The sequence below is a fragment of the Trachypithecus francoisi genome, unplaced genomic scaffold, assembly GCF_009764315.1.
Source record: "Trachypithecus francoisi isolate TF-2019V2 unplaced genomic scaffold, Tfra_2.0 Contig01579, whole genome shotgun sequence".
Classification (NCBI taxonomy): domain Eukaryota; kingdom Metazoa; phylum Chordata; class Mammalia; order Primates; family Cercopithecidae; genus Trachypithecus; species Trachypithecus francoisi.
In genome coordinates this window covers 6,498,330-6,514,645 of record NW_022681442.1, presented here as the reverse complement: position 1 = coordinate 6,514,645, position 16,316 = coordinate 6,498,330, and the positions used below count along the sequence as shown (strand labels likewise).

Below are 16,316 nucleotides of genomic sequence, written 5' to 3'. Positions count from 1 at the left end.
AAGTCTAGCAGAACTGAATTTCCATGTAGGAGTTTTTTAATTTTTAATTTTTTTCTTTTAAGACAGGCTTTCTCTCTGTTGCCCAGGGGTGTGATCATGGCTCACTGCAGCCTCATCCTCCCTGGCTCAAGTGATCCTCTCACCTTTCAGCCTCCCCAGTAGCTGGGATTACTGGTGCATGCCACCAATGCCTAGCTAATATTTTGGGTTTTTTTGTAGAGGCAGAGTTTCATTATGTTGCCGAGGCAGGTCTTGAATTCCTGAGCTCAAGTGATCCTCCTGCCTTGGCCTCACACAGTGCTGGGATTATAGATGTGAGCCACCGCACCCGGCTGCAGTTTCAGAATAGGGAGTCAGGTGACTGTGTGGAGTATGCGGGGTTTTTGAAACATTATTTCTTTAATAGCAATAGCAGTTAGTTGTCTGCATATATGATGTAGATGACATTATCAGTAAACCTTAGTCTTTGAGAAGAAGAAGGGGCTGGAAGACCTGTTGCTTCAGACCCCACTGTGGCTGGAAGGCCAAGTTGGTGACATCAGGGAACAGGCTCACTGTGGCTCACTCTGGATTTTTTTTTGTCAGAATCTCTCTCTGTCACCCAGGCTGGAGTGCAGTGGCGCGATCTCAGCTCATTTCAACTTCCTCCTCTCCGGTTCAAGCGATTCTCATGCCTCAGCCTTCCAAGTAACTGAGACTACAGCTAATACTTACAGTAGTAGTTTTAGTAGAGACAAGGTTTCATTGTGTTGGCCAGGCTGGTCTCGAACTGCTGAACTGAACCAATCCACCCACCTCAGCCTCCCAGAGTTGTTGGGATCATAGGCGTGAGCCATTGTGCCTGGCCTCGAATTCCGTTTGTTACTGGCAGATGCTCAACTGTGATTTTAGAATTCTGTGTATGTATTTTTATTTAGCTCCATAAATTAGATATGACTGAAATGTAAGGTTAAATTAAATCTTTGCAACATTTGTTGCTATTTAGCATTTTAAAAAGAAGAAAAAAATAACAAAAGAAGAAAGTTTTAGCCTTCCTTTTTTTTGTTGTTGTTTTCTTGCTTAGAGGACTGTGCAGTAGTGCTCCCATCTCACTCCCGTCAGGCTGAGCTTCAGAGGTTGGCAGTCTGTGTTTAAACTTGGAGATGCCAAATGCTTTTTTAAAAACTCAGAGTGGTAACAAATGGAGAGGAAGAAAGGGGGCTTGAGGTCAGTGGGAACTAACCCTTTAAATACTGTGCTTTTTTTGAGTCCAAGTTAGGGTACTTGAATCTTGTGGGAGAAGAGTGTTTGCAGTTTTCCCTTTTTCTATCAGCTGTGATTCTCTGCTTCTAAAGAATGTTTTTATTGGGTGCACGACGGTTAGTCTGCTTAGGTTTTCTGTCCTCCCTCCTCTTCCTGTAATACGTCTATGAACAACACCCTTTTCCATAAATTTTTATGTGCGTCTTTGAGTATTTCCTTGTGATAAATTATTAAATAGAGTTACTGAATCAGAGGATAAAACATTTTTATGACTGTTTCTGAAAAGTTATACTGGTGTATACTTTCACTGGTAAGGAAATAATACCCAGTATATTTTAAGATTAAAGAAAACTTTGAGTTATTGGAAAGTTTTGCTGATTTATTTTAAATACTGTTGTTTTTCTTCTTCCATTTGTGGTACATGAGGTGAGAGGAAAGTTTCTTTTGTATTTAAGGTGTCTCAACAAGCAGCAAAGTGTATCCCAGCAATGGTGTGTCCTGAACTGACAGAACAAATCCGGAGAGAGATAGCTGCCTCTCTTCATCAGAGAAAGGGGGATTTTGCTTGCTATTTTCTGACTGACCTTGTAACATTTACATTGCCAGCAGGTAACTGCAAAATCTAATGTAAAAAGACTTTTTCATTTTATTATAGTTATATTTGTGTATATAGGTGAAAAATGTTTTTGTTAGAAAGCACATAACATAGCTACTACATGTGCATCTTAAATTACTTGACTGTCTTACTTATGCTGGAAGTGAGCATACGGAGGGCTACTTGTTAGTAAATGCTTTTGCTATCTGAGAGGAAGTAGTGGACCTCAGATTATTTTTTAAAAATCTGTTTTACTCTTTTATTTTTCTCTTTGGTTTTATTTTAGAATATCCTTTAAAAAAAACTCCTTTGAAAAATTTTCGCTTTTTCATTCTGGTATGTTATTTTGAAATTAGATAGCTATATTGGTTACCTGGTATTAAGAGATGGGATTAGAACATGAGCTTTTGATGGGTAGAGTCAGATTATTTGAACACATGGCATTCTCTTGAATGTATCATTCCTTTTTTACTCATTTTATTTATTTCTACTGTGTTTGTGAAGCAACTTTTCATTTTTCAATTCATTGACAGTTGAAAATGTCCTCCGGAATGTTTTTTGTCAGTTGGCATCGCATAAATACAACAAACACCCAAAGTTTCTAAAATCTTTAATCTGAGATCTCTTTGTTTTGTTGCTGTTTTTTTGTTTTTTGTTTTTAAATTGAAACGAGGTCTTGCTCTGTTGCCTAAGCTGGAGTGCAGTGGCATGATCATAGCTCACTGCAGCCTTCAACTTCTGGGCTCAAGTGATCATCCTGCCTTGGCCTCCTGAGTAGCTAGGACTGTATGTAGGCTCATGGCACCCACCCCTGGCTAATTTTTAATTGTTTTGTAGAGATGGAGTGTTACTTGGGCTAGATCTGAGTGTTTTTAATTTTTATATTCAGACAAACAGGAATGTTTACAAATTGGAAGAGATAGTAATTAAGTTTTCTGAAATTGGAGGAAGTTTCATTTGAAATGCACTCATTCTTTGTATTTAAGCTTACCCCAGAATGATTAGTTTTTTAAAATTTATTTTTTATTTTTATTTTTTGAGACAGGGTCTCACTCTGTCATCCAGGCTGGAGTGCGGTGGCAAGATCATGGCTCATTGCAGCCTTGGCCTCCCCAGGCTCAAACAGTTCTCTCACCATAGCCTCCTGAGTAGCTGGGACTACAGGTGTCTACTGCCTCGTCTGATTAATTTTTGTATATTTTTTGTATAGAGACAGGGTTTTGCCATGTTGCCCAGGCTGGGCTCAGAATCCTGAGTTCAAGCAGTCTGCTGGCCTCAGCCTCCCAAAGTGCTGGAATTATAGGCGTGAGCCACTGCACCCGGCCCAGAAAAGAAATATTTTACCTCATACATGTTATACTTGTATATTAAGAAAAAGCTATCTGATAACCTTCAACGGAAAGGGAGTTATTTTAGAGACAGTTACTAGTAGATAATTAATAAGTGTAATTAAGTATAAGTTAAGTATAAGTTATGAAACAAAAGATCTTTTAAGTTTGTTTTTTCTTTGTAGATATTGAAGATTTGCCCCCAACTGTCCAAGAAAAATTATTTGATGAGGTGCTTGATAGAGACGTTCAAAAAGGTAAGCATGGAATTAATGAGTATAATTTACCTTTCATCTGATCAAGTAAGTTTTGTTTAGTAAAGCATGGTGTAGTTTAGTGTATAGTCAACTTGCTTTATTTTTATTTTAAATTAAAGATGTAAAGTCCTGAAGTTCAGTGTTACATTGTATGGTTCACTGTCATAGAGTGAACAAATAAAGATACAAAAATTTTAAAACCTTGGTTCTGTGCTTCCTGTTCCAGAATGTGTATGTTTCTATATTAAACACTTTTTAGAAAATAAAACTAAAGAATTTAAAAGTTGATTAAATTATTCTAGAGACAGAAGATGTTTCAAGTACTCAGAAGTTTATATTTCGATTGGTCAATTTTATTTAGGTGTTTATTGGTAAATTACATATAAACCATTTTATATCTAGAAAATAGGTTCTTTTCCCCATGAATATTCTCTAATGACATAGGTATGGAAATGAACATGTATTTAAATCCATCGTACAGAATTAGAAGAAGAGTCTCCAATTATTAATTGGTCCTTGGAATTGGCTACACGTTTGGACAGTCGATTATATGCACTTTGGAACCGGACTGCAGGAGACTGCCTACTTGATTCAGTACTACAAGCTACCTGGGGCATCTATGACAAGGACTCGGTGCTTCGGAAAGCCCTGCATGACAGCCTGCATGACTGTTCACATTGGTGAGCTGGCATTCTGCCCCGTTTCAACCCAGGAGTGCATTTGCTGGATCATTTCCTTGTAGTGGTGGAATACTTTTTATGTCAGTTATATTTTCTATGGAAACTAGAGGAAAAAACAGTTCGTTTTGGACATTAAAATACTTTGAACATGTCCATGGTTTTTGTTTTTGTTTTTCCCCCAAGAAACGAGATAAAAGCAAGAATAAATGGTTTTTATACTTTTTTTTGCTAAATTTTAAAATAGAAACATTTGAAGCTTTAAAATGCAAGCAGTTATTGTTTCTATAAAACAGAAGCAGTATATTTGAACATTTCAAATGCAGCATTTCAAGTTATATAGTAGCCTTAAATATTGATAAGGCCTTTGCTCATCTTTTTAGGGATTGATTGATCGATCAACCCATCGATGGAAGCAGGGTCTGGCTCAGTTGCTGGGCTGGAGTGCAGTGGTGCAGTTTTGGCTCACTGCATCCTCCACCTCCTGGGCTCAAGCCATCCTTCCACCTCAGCCTCCTGAGTAGCTAGAACTACAGGTGCTCATCACCATGCCCGGCTGTTTTATGTATTTTTGGTAGAGGTGGGGTTTTGCCATGTTTCCCAGGGTGGCTTTGATAATCCTGATCTCAAGTGATCCACCTGCCTGAGGCTCCCAAAGTACTGGGATGACAGACCTGTGCTGCTGCACCCAACCTTATTTAATATTTGTGTTCACCTAAGAGGTTATCTTGACATTGTGTTACAAGTTTTTTTTCCTTCCTGAGGGAATCTTAAGATCACATTCTTTATTTTTCAAATTTTCAAACCCATGGAATAATTTTTAAAAATTCAGTGCAACAGATCCTTTTATTTTCTTCATTCAGTTGAGCAGTTGTTAACATTTTGTCACACCTGCTGCATATCTCCATACAGAAAGACTCTTGGGTCAGTTCGTTGAGACATCATGATGCTTTACCCTTCAAAATATTAACATACATCTTTCCAGAACAAGACTATTCTCCTACTCAGCCACATCCCCATTCCTACATCTAAGTAATTCAACATTGATTCTGTTATCTAACAGTTCATAATCACATTTCTCCAATTGTCTCAAAGTGTTCTTTATATATATATATTTTAACAGCATGCAGTCACTGGAAAAATAATTGTTTTTGTGAATGAATAGTTCAGATCTTTACATTTATTTGACTTATGTGGTATTTTCTTGGTTCTTTGAACATTATCTCATTTAGTTATTACAGGCATGAGCCACCGTGTCCGGCCTATAAGTTACTTTCTTGAGAGCTAAATTGTAGATCAAAGCATAATGCAGTATGGCTGGGGTGTGTGGCTCATGCCTGCAATCCCATTGCTTTGGGAGGCCGAGGCAGGCAGGCCAACTTGTTGAAACCCTGTCTACTAAAAATACAAAAATTAGCCAGGTGTGGTGGTACATGCCTGTAATCCCAGCTGTTTGGGAAGCTGAGGCACAAGAATTGCTTAAATCCAGGAGGAAGAGGAGGTTGCAGCGAGCCAAGATCACGTCACAGCACTCCAGCCTGGGTGACAAGAGTGAGACTGTCTTGGGGGTGGGGGGGGGGGAAGCATAAGGTAATAGAGTAACAATTTGTGGGCACATTAGAGAAATAAAATAGCTTCCTGACTAGATGTATATTAAAGCTAAAGAATGAATGTATCACTCAGGTAGTTTTAGTCAATTAGTAATTGTCCTGGAGAGAGGGCGTTTTTGTGCCTCTTAGTGGAGATGGCTGTATGGTAGTATGAAGTGGGTTCATCGGGCTAGGTAAGCCTGATGCTGGTCAGTGCTCTGCCTGTCTGGCCCTCTTGATCAGATCCCATGGTCACCAAGCAGCTTCCTGCTCCTGATTTTCTTGACCACTGCTATGGGCCTGTCTGTGTCAAGAGGATGAGCCTGGTTTGGTTTCTAAGACAGTGGGTTCTTGGCATTGTGGTTTGACAAGTCTGCCTTGTAGTTTTGGTTAATGTGACTCTGCCCTGTAAGCCAGGTTTGAACTGTGGTAAATCTACCACTTTGCAGGTCCCTTCTAAAAAGGCAGCCAGTAATCTTTGGTGGTAATTTCCCTTTTTTTTTTTTTTTTTAAAGACAGAATCTTACTCTGTCGCCCAGGCTGGAGTGCAGTGGCATGATCTCGGCTCACTGCAACCTCCGCCTCCGGGGTTCAAGCAATTCTCGTGCCTCAGCCTCCTGAGTAGCTGGGATTACAGGCAGCGCCACCATACCCAGCTAATTTTTTGTATTTTTAGTAGAGATGGGGTTTCACCATGTTGCCCAGGCTGGTCTCGAACTCCTGAGCTCAGGCAGTCCGCCTGCCTCGACCTCCCAAAGTACTAGGATCACAGGCGTGAGCCACTACGCCTGGCCTTTTCTTTGGTGGTAATTTCCTGATCTGTTGAAAGGCCAAAAGTACATTGTGGATTTTAGAAGTGGTGTCTTTTTTTTAGTGGTGTTTTTGTTGTTGTTCTGTTTTTTGAGAAAGGGTCTTGCTCTGTCACCCAGGCTGGAGTGCAGGGTTACGATCTTGGCTCACTGCATCCTTTGCTCCCTTGGGCTCAGGTGATCCTCCCACCTCAGTCTCCTATGAGTAGCTGGGACTATAGGAGTGTGCCACCACATGTGGCTAATTTTAAAATTTTTCTGTAGAGATGAGGTTCTCACTGTATTGCCCATGCTGGTCTTGAACTCCTGGACTTGAGCGTTTCTTCTGCCTTAGCCTTCCAAAGTGCTGAGATTACAGGCATGAGCTACTGCACCTGGACTTTTTTTTTTTTTTTTTTTTTTTAACAAAGACATTTGTGGTGAGTAAGAATTGCTTTGGGGTTTATTCCCACCTGTTCCTCAGAGCTGGCTATGGGTGATCTTGTGAGTCTGAGTTGTCACTAATGCTTGTATCGGGACTGGAATTCTCAGATGGTTGTGAGTCATTTGAGGTCCCAGAAGTCTAGCATAGAGATAGGGAGATTGTGGGCAGATCTCTTGAGCCTAGGAGTTCAAGACAAGCCTTGGCAACATAGCGAGCGAAACCCTGTCTCGACCAAAAAATACAAAATTTAGCCAGGCGTGGTAGTGTGTGCCTATAGCTCCAGCTACCTAGGAGGCTGAGGTGGAAGGGTCGTTTGAGCCTAGAAGGTTGAGGCTGTGCTGAGCCAAGATCGTGCCACTGCACTCCAGCCTAGGTGACAGAGTGAGATCCTGCTAAGAAAAAAAAAGATAATCAAGGGCAGAAATAGAATCTGATAGGCTAGGTAGGGAGTGGGTACAGGGTGAGAAGGAACTAGGCTGTTAGTTTACGGCCACTGGCAAGAGTTGTTGCAGCAGATCTTTTAGTCTATAGTCCTGACTCTTAAAAGATGCTTCAGGAGTGAGCACCTAGGGCTGGCATATGGACAGGTGTCCTAGAACAGCATGATTTGGCATCACCTCCTCCAGTCCCTGCCACTGGGGAGCTTTGCCCGATGGTTTACAGTTCAGGCATAGGAAGCTGCATTGATTACAGTGATCACACAGACATCCTTACAGTACTGGGGTGGGTTGAGATGAAAATTATCTAGTGGTTAGATAGTAAGTGTTGTTGCCATGGATTCGAGAGGTCAAATATACTAGCCTTAAGGAATAACCCTTACATAGTTCTTGTGATGAGTTGCATCAGGTTTGTCCACTGGGCTTGTCATGTAGAGAGTAGAGAGTAGAGTGAGAGTGAGTAGCCATGGGTTTTCTAGGCCAGGAGGGGAGGAGCCAGCATATAGCTTGTGTAGTATCCTTTTTAAGATGCTCTTTGCTGAGGTGCCGTTTGCACTTAATTGAAATCAGCTGGAATGAGATGTTTTTCTTATATAAGATACATAGTAAGAACTGAGAAAGCAATTTTATTTGAACCCCTCCACCCATCACTTCAAGATATGCTATTTGTGTTTGTAGCTAGCTGTGCTGTTCTCTTGGATATACTGCTGATTCTAGCTGACTCAGGTTCTCAAGTCTGACTATATTGTATTTGCTTTTTATTGACATGCCAACCCAGTTTCCCAAGGGGCAGGTGGAGGCATTTAATGTAAATTGGGGGAAAAAAATCACTATAAGTCTTTTAGAATTATTCCTTTTTTCTTTTTGGAGACAGGGTCTTGCTGTGTTGCCTAGACTGGAGTGCAGTGGTATGATCTTGGCTCATTGCAACCTACATGTCGTGGCTCAAGCAATTCTCCTACCTCAGCCTTCCAAGTAACTGGGACTACAGGCACATACCACCATGCCCAGCTAATTTTTTTTTTTTGTGTGTGTGGTATGTTGTGTAGAGACAGGGTTTCGCTATGTTGCCCAGGCTTGTCTCAGACTCCCACCTCGGCCTCCTAAAGTGACTGTTTTGTTATTACGAAGAATTGTCAGCCGGGCCTGATGGCTCAGGCCTATACCAGCACTTTGGGAAGCTGAGGCTAGAGGATTGCTTGAAATCAAGAGTTCAAGACCAGCCTGGGCAACATAATGAGACCCTGTCTGAAAACAAAGAAAAACACAATGAGATACTGCTTCACATGCACAGAAATAGCCATAACCAAAAAGACAGATAATAACAGTGATGTTGAGAATCTGAGAAAATTGGAATCTTCATACATTGCTGATGGCAACGAGAAATGTTCTAGGTCTTGAACTCCTGGGCTCAGATGATCTAGCCTCAGCCTCCCAATTAGCTGGGATTGCAGGCACATGGGCTGATTGTGGATTGTGGTTTTGATTTGCATTGATGATATTGAGCATCTTTTCATGTTCTTACTGCTCATTCATGTATCTTCTTTGGTTTAGTATCTTTCCACGTCTTTTGCTCATTTTTAAATGGGTTGTCTTAATATTGATTTGCAGGTGTTGTTTGTATCAGGTCCCTCATTGGATATCTGCTTTGCAGATGTTTTTCTCTATTCTGTGGCTTGTCTTTTCACTTCATTAGCAGTGTCTTTTGAAATCAGGAGTATTTAATTTGATCAAGTTCAATTTATCAGTGTTTTTCTGTTATTGCTCATGCTTTTGCTGTTGTATCCGAAGAGATTTTTGTCTAGCCCAAGGTCATAAAGATTTACTCCTGTGGTTTCATATAAGAATTTTATAGTTTTAACTTTTACGTTTAGACCATTTTTGTTTTACATTTTGAGGTCATTTTTGTTGAAAGTGTGAGGTGTCCTAAATTCACCTCTTTGCATGTAGATACCCAGTTGTTTCAGTACCTTTAATTGAAAAAACCCTTTCTACATTCTATTGCCTTGGCGATTTTGTCGGAAATTATTTGACCATACAAGTAAGGGTTTGTTTCTGGACTCTTAATAGTAATTTTTCTATTGATCTATTTTTCCATTGGGCTATCCTCATGTCAGTACCAGACTGTCTGGATGTTCATATCATTGTAATAAATTTTGAAATCAGGAGTGTAAGTCATCTGACTTTGTATTTCTTTTTCAACATTGTTTTGACCATTTTGAGTCCTTTGGATTTCCATATAAATTTTAGGATCCAGCTAGACAGCTGGGATTATGATTGGGATTGCATTTAATCTGTAGATGAATTGGGGTGATGGTGGTATTGCCAGCTTGACAATACTGAGCCTTCCAGTCCATGAACATGGAATTGAGTTTTGAATGTTAAACCAAACTGGTATTCCTGTACCATCCGGTCACACGCTGGTGGATTTGGTTTGCTTGGCTGTTCTTATGGAGACCCTGGTAGTTTCAGAGTTTAGGTCTTGGGGTGGTGAGGATGAATATTTTAACATGTTTAGTTTTAAAGTATATTTTATTGAACTCCCTTCTTCAGTGGTCTTTGTAGAGTTTTGAGTGCAATCACCATTGAATTTCTGGCTGACTTAGCTGTCTTACTTACAAAGTGATTTTAGGCATTAACCAAGAAATTTCTAACTGCCTGCAACTTTCAGTAGTAACAATTTCTGAGTTTGATATTTCTCCTTGAACTTTGCAAAACATTGTATTTCATCACTGTTGCCAAAATTTTCAGACACATTTCTGTGTATCTTAGCTATTATAAAAGAAGAATATATATATATTTTAATTTGGAATTATAATTAAACATCCTCCGTTACCTGGAGTATGAAAAATGTTTTAAACTGAGTTTTGACTCTGGAACGTTATATTTTAATTTCTTTAGAAAATAATTTACTTTCTAAGAAGCCCTTCATTAAATTACTGTAAAGTTACTTGTGACACCAACCCATTTAACCTTTTTTTTTTTAAAAGTATAGACGGGGTCTCACCATGTTGGCCAGGTTGTTTTGAATTCTGGACCTCAGGCAATCCTCCTCCTTCAGCTTCCCAAAGTGCTAGAATTACAGGTGTGAGCTGCCATACCTGTTCATGTTTACCTTTAATATGCTGAAACTTTAACAACAGGAACAGATTTGTCTTTGGTTTCTTTTACCTAGAATTCAGATGTATAGAAGATAAATGTGATGTTATAAACAGATTAAATGTCTGTCTTCATTTTAGAGGTCTTAGTTGGCTTGTTTTATAAGACAGTGAGCCATAATTTTGAGCATAATTATTTCAGAATTTTTATATCCGATAGACAAAGAATCGATGTTGTTTTCAGTAATTCAGTGTTAAGCATAAAGAAGGAATGTTTTCTGTCATTGCAGCGGGTTTCTTTTTGGTTGCTTTTGAATTATTAGGTGATCATCAGAGAGAAATTATTTATGGAAAGAAATCTCAGGGAGATGATCTTGATACTATGAACACACGGAATATTTCCCATCTGTTGTTTATACAAGTGATCAAGTAGGTGGTGTACTATACATTGATAGAGAAATGTAGTGTCTTTGTATCCAACATTTCAGATGACTTTTTTTTTTTTGTCAACTAATTGTAGACAGTCGAAAATAACCATATTTTGGACTTAATAATAATGTCTCATAATTAGCGTTTGAAGTTTGAAAATTTGGTTGTTCGTAAATCAAATTCTGGCTAAAGATGTTAAAGGATGTTATAAGGTATCTGCTAGTGGAAGAGGGAGGCATTTTTCATTTGAAAAATACATTACCAACCAGGCAAAATAAAATTATTGTTTCACAAACTGCTTAAAGACTGCGTTAAAGCAAAATGATCAGAACTGTAAATGTTTTATTTATAGAAGGCTTATTTATTATTTTTTTTACTATCCTGCTTTTTCAGGTTTTACACACGCTGGAAAGATTGGGAATCATGGTATTCTCAGAGCTTTGGTTTACATTTTTCCTTGAGAGAAGAACAGTGGCAAGAAGACTGGGCATTTATACTCTCTCTTGCTAGTCAGGTGAGGATGCTTCAAGTCTCGTTGCTTCTATGAGAAAAGTGAGCGTGTAGTCTAAATTGATTGATTTGAGCAAACCCTTTTGGGGGCAATGTGGTCAAAGAAAAGAATGCTTGACTTGACAGTCGACTTGAGTTCTAGTGATGACTGCTATATATCAAATAAATAGCATAGTAAGTATAGATGACCATAGCAAGTCCTCATGCAGAACAGGGGAGAGAGTAATATGTGTTGTTATACTGAATGATTAAAAAACATCAAAAAATGAAAGCTGTGCTGTGACGGTTACATACACTAGATAGTCTTGGGATGGCTCTCCATTCCTGTAGCATAGGCTTGATGCCTATGGTACCTATCCAGGTGAGCTCTGTTCTGTCTCTGGGGACACTTACTCAAGATTACTGAACTGGTATAGGTACTTGCATTGCTGTTGCTGATCTCTTAGGCCCTGAGGATCCAGTTGTCGATCGTTATAATGCTCCCTGTGGTGAGGCAATAACCTATGTCATGTAGGCAAAGGGAAAGGGTAGTTTAGCTTACTCTGAACTAATTACCATCAATAGGAATGATTTCTGATTAATGTGGGAATGAATTTTTCCAAGTTTGCTAACCCCTTTTTATTAATGAAGCCTTCTTGTAACACGGAACTGTGTAGGGTTGTCCCTTAGACTCTTGGTTTCATGCTTTATGTTATGAAGCACTTCAGTATACCGGACTGTAAAGTACAAATATATATACAACTGCTCCTTTTTTTTCCCCATAAAGCACCATGGTTCATTTGAACTTAGAGAAGGAGGTTCCCCATCTTTGGGTGATGTGGGCAGGATTCCTAGTGGTTGATTTACATGAGACATGTATCTCACACCATGCATTGTAGCTCGATGATGGACCCATTTAATATTAGTAGTCACGAGTTAGGTGATACTGCCATTTACATTTGCATGAGACAGGCTCACTTTTTTATTTCAGGGGGACTTTGTTGTAGGTAGTACTTTCACAGTAACTTAACCAGAATGTGATAATAAAACATCCTTAGCTATCTGAATTTCTGGTTCCTGAGGTTGGAGTTAGTGGTGAGGTTGGGTAGCAAGGGATATTTCAAAATATGTATGCACGTCTATATAATTTGTGAGTTGGGGTGGTAAATGATATTTGCATGTAGCCTTTGTAGATTTCTTTTACAGTTTTATTGGATTTATTATTTGAGGAATCAAATGCTGCTTTGACAATTTTTTCTTTCTTAAAAACCAACTGCGATAGTATACTGAAGGGGAGGTAGTATTGTTTTTTACACATCGGTTTTCCAGGAGTGGTAATAAAATGTTCTAAGTTTTTGTTTGGTTTTGTACAGCCTGGAGCAAGCTTGGAGCAGACGCACATTTTTGTACTGGCACATATTCTTAGACGACCAATTATAGTTTATGGAGTAAAATACTACAAGAGTTTCCGGGGAGAAACTTTAGGATATACTCGGTTTCAAGGTAAGCCATTATTCAGGAGCATTTTACAAGTTTCTTTGAACAGAATGGCTCAGATGTCAGAAAGGAGCAGTGGACAGGGGAATGTGAACAAGGGCAGTGAGGGAGTGGCTCTTTCTTCCTGTAACTGTTGGGATTTTCTTCCCTCCCTTTCCAGGTGTTTATCTGCCTTTGTTGTGGGAACAGAGTTTTTGTTGGAAAAGTCCGATTGCTCTGGGGTATACAAGGGGCCACTTCTCTGCTTTGGTTGCCATGGAAAATGATGGCTATGGCAACCGAGGTGCTGGTGCTAATCTGAATACTGATGATGATGTCACCATCACATTTTTGCCTCTGGTTGACAGTGAAAGGAAGCTACTCCACGTGCACTTCCTTTCTGCTCAGGAGGTAAGCAGTGTCTTTCTCGCAGGAACTATTTCCAGTAGTGACCGTGTACCAGAAGCAGCGTGAGGCGCCTTTCAGGTGTGGTTTTATCTGCACGGTCACTTAATTTCTGAATGTGATTGTAGTAATTGCTGAAGACACCAGTTATACTTTGAAACTTACCTTTTCAAAACTGCTATATGGGGGACACATCAAGGAACTTAAGGTGGTGATGGGTTTTAAAAAGTAAAGATGGGCCGGGCGCGGTGGCTCAAGCCTGTAATCCCAGCACTTTGGGAGGCCCGAGACGGGTGGATCGCGAGGTCAGGAGATCGAGACCAACCTAGCTAACATGGCGAAACCCCGTCTCTACTAAAAAACACAAAAAACTAGCCAGGCGAGTTGGCCTGTAGTCCCAGCTACTTGGGAGGCTGAGGCAGGAGAATGGCGTAAACCCAGGAGGCGGAGCTTGCAGTGAGCTGAGATCCGGCCACTGCACTCCAGCCTGGGCGACAGAGCGAGACTCCGTCTCAAAAAAAAAAAAAGTAAAGATGAGGTTTGTGATTTAAATACGGCATTTAGGGAATGAGAAGCAAGTTTTTATCTGAAAGCAGAGTTCCAAGAATTGCAAGGCCAGTGTGGTTTAAGAGGAGTAAGCAACAGGGAAAGAGGGTAGGAGGCAGTGGAGGGAGGGAGGGAGGTCAGAGAAGATAGGGATGGGGTGGAGTTCACTGAAGGCTTTTTAAAGCTTTGGGTTTTACTCTGGATAGTGTGGTAAGCCAATGGCTAGTTTACCCAGAAGAGGAACATTTGGGGCTCTGGTGCAGTGGCAGGAGCTGGAATACCAGGTATTGTAGATGAAGGGGAGGGAAAGGGTAGTATAGACCAGACAGGGGAGGTGGTGAGAACGTACAAAAACAGCGCTCTTGCAGAAAGCCAGTATTCTTAGAAAAGTATTGGTCTTTTATTCAATATACTAGTAATTATCATAAAACGTTTATAATCACAACATGAAGAAAAATTCATAGACCGTAACTTGTATAATTTCAGCTTGTACATAATTAAGTAAACTTACCTTGTCATGTGTTTGAAGCTGTGGCTTGCCAGGATCAGTTTATTAGGACATTTGTTTTTTGTTATTTTATCTAACAGATTACCTTCTAGTGTGCTTTTCTCTTTAGTTTTTTTCTGAAAAATTTGCCATTGATGTCTTTTTAAATTTAACCAGAGCAAACTGGACTTTAAACACAAAACTTCCAAGAGATCAAAACCATGTGAAAAGTTGATTGCTTTGGCCTTTTCATGAGTTAGCATACCAGCTGTCAGTTTCCATGTCACATTCCTACCAAGTCTCTGATCTGCTGTATGATTTTTCCCTTTGTCTTCATATTCCTCCAAAAGCTAGGTAATGAGGAACAGCAAGAAAAACTGCTCAGGGAGTGGCTGGACTGCTGTGTGACAGAGGGGGGAGTTCTGGTTGCCATGCAGAAGAGCTCTCGGCGGCGAAATCACCCCCTGGTCACTCAGATGGTAGAAAAATGGCTTGACCGCTACCGACAGATCCGGCCGTGTACATCCCTGTCTGATGGAGAGGAAGATGAGGATGATGAAGATGAATGAAAAAAAAAAATCGAACAGCAGAAGACCAAGGCATCAGATCTGTAATGACCCTAAAGTTAGTGTGGTGCTCCAAGCAGAGTTGACATCATGGAATGAACCAAATCTGGCAGGATCTGCTCGGGGAAGTGCTTTCCTGGACCACACACACCTAATGGAGATAATGCCTCTGCTGCGTGATGGGACAGAGAACTTTAGTTGGACTACAGTTTGTAAAAAAAAACCTAATTTTATTAAGACAGAACTTTTTTTCCTTTCAAATTGTAAATCTGTCTATAAATGTAACGCATGTGGTTGTGTAAGAAATTGTGTAATAGGAAAAGTTGTACCAGCATCTTCATATTATTGAGAAAATTTTTTCAGCATGGGCACTTAGAAAAAGCACATGGCAAATGGCTCTTTGTTCCTTTAAGATATTATTTCAGTAGAACCTGACAAAGATCCGTGTAAGTCTCAGAGATCTGGAAACGTTTTGTACAGATTATCCACACCAAAACACAAAAATAACATTTTATTAATAATTTTGTTCCTGTTGTGCCCAATCCAATCAAATCTTTTAGGAACAAACTGCAAGAAAAGCTAAGAATGTTTTAGAGTGAACTAAATATAGACATTGCTTACTTGTTTTGAAGAGGGTTTTGGTTTTGGTTATCGTGTCTTAAGTTTTCTGATACGCCCCCTTTCGATATTTAGATATTTATTTGTTGGGAAGGATACCTTAAAATGAGGTTCTTATTCCAGATTCTGGGCAGTGGTCTGCGAGTAGTTTTTTTCCTGGATGAAAAGGGAGCAAGCCCACTTGTCACTAAATGGATTGTGTGCAGTTTGCTCACTTGGACTCCATCCACAATGTACTACTCCCAAATTGCCATGCCATAAGCCTTCGGATTCTTCCTCTCATCACCTCTGCTCTAAGCAAATCTTGTTAGAAGGGCATGGCATGCCTTTGCTTAGGCAGATTGGGAACACCCATTCACTACAGAATAAAGATTTTAAAAATGCAATAAGGTGGTAAATGCATTCTATGAAGAATTTCTCAGTGTTTAGTCTGAGAATTTTTGCGTGTTGGTTAATTGTGGCCATTCTTATTTAAAGTTAAAATTATAATCTTAGGTAGAAAAACTTTTTTATAAGAAGTATTATTTGACCACTTCAGGTATACATTCAATACTGGGTAAAAATTTCAGACTTATCTCAGGAACACAGAAATACTTGGTGTCCTGATAAGCACTTTCTAGACTATTGATGTGGCCAGGAATTTGGAAAGAAGATACACACACACACACACACACGTATTTTTTTTCCCTTCCCTGTGATGAAAAGGCTGTGAAAACCTTAAAGTATTTGCTTGTTTTTTAGTTGATAATGAAATGTGTACAACCTCAAATTTGCTGCCAGAATGATACTAAAAGTAGAAAAATACTCACAAAACTGTCATGTCTTTAGTTCCGCCCCCTAAGTA

At 39.7% G+C, this 16,316-nt stretch overlaps 1 protein-coding gene across 2 annotated transcripts in view; it reads left to right on the top strand.

Annotated features, from left to right (window-relative positions):
• ZRANB1 (zinc finger RANBP2-type containing 1) overlaps positions 1–16,280 on the top strand; it is a 72,588-nt gene extending 56,308 nt beyond the window's left edge. For both annotated transcript variants that reach the window (XM_033179623.1, XM_033179613.1), the window contains 7 exons: positions 1,698–1,851; positions 3,351–3,422; positions 3,904–4,102; positions 11,279–11,399; positions 12,748–12,877; positions 13,032–13,261; positions 14,639–16,280. In XM_033179623.1, coding sequence (XP_033035514.1) covers positions 1,698–1,851; positions 3,351–3,422; positions 3,904–4,102; positions 11,279–11,399; positions 12,748–12,877; positions 13,032–13,261; positions 14,639–14,857 — 1,125 coding nt within the window. In that variant the 3' untranslated portion in view covers positions 14,858–16,280. The remainder of the gene's footprint in view (positions 1–1,697; positions 1,852–3,350; positions 3,423–3,903; positions 4,103–11,278; positions 11,400–12,747; positions 12,878–13,031; positions 13,262–14,638) is intronic.
• Positions 16,281–16,316: the final 36 nt, after the last annotated feature.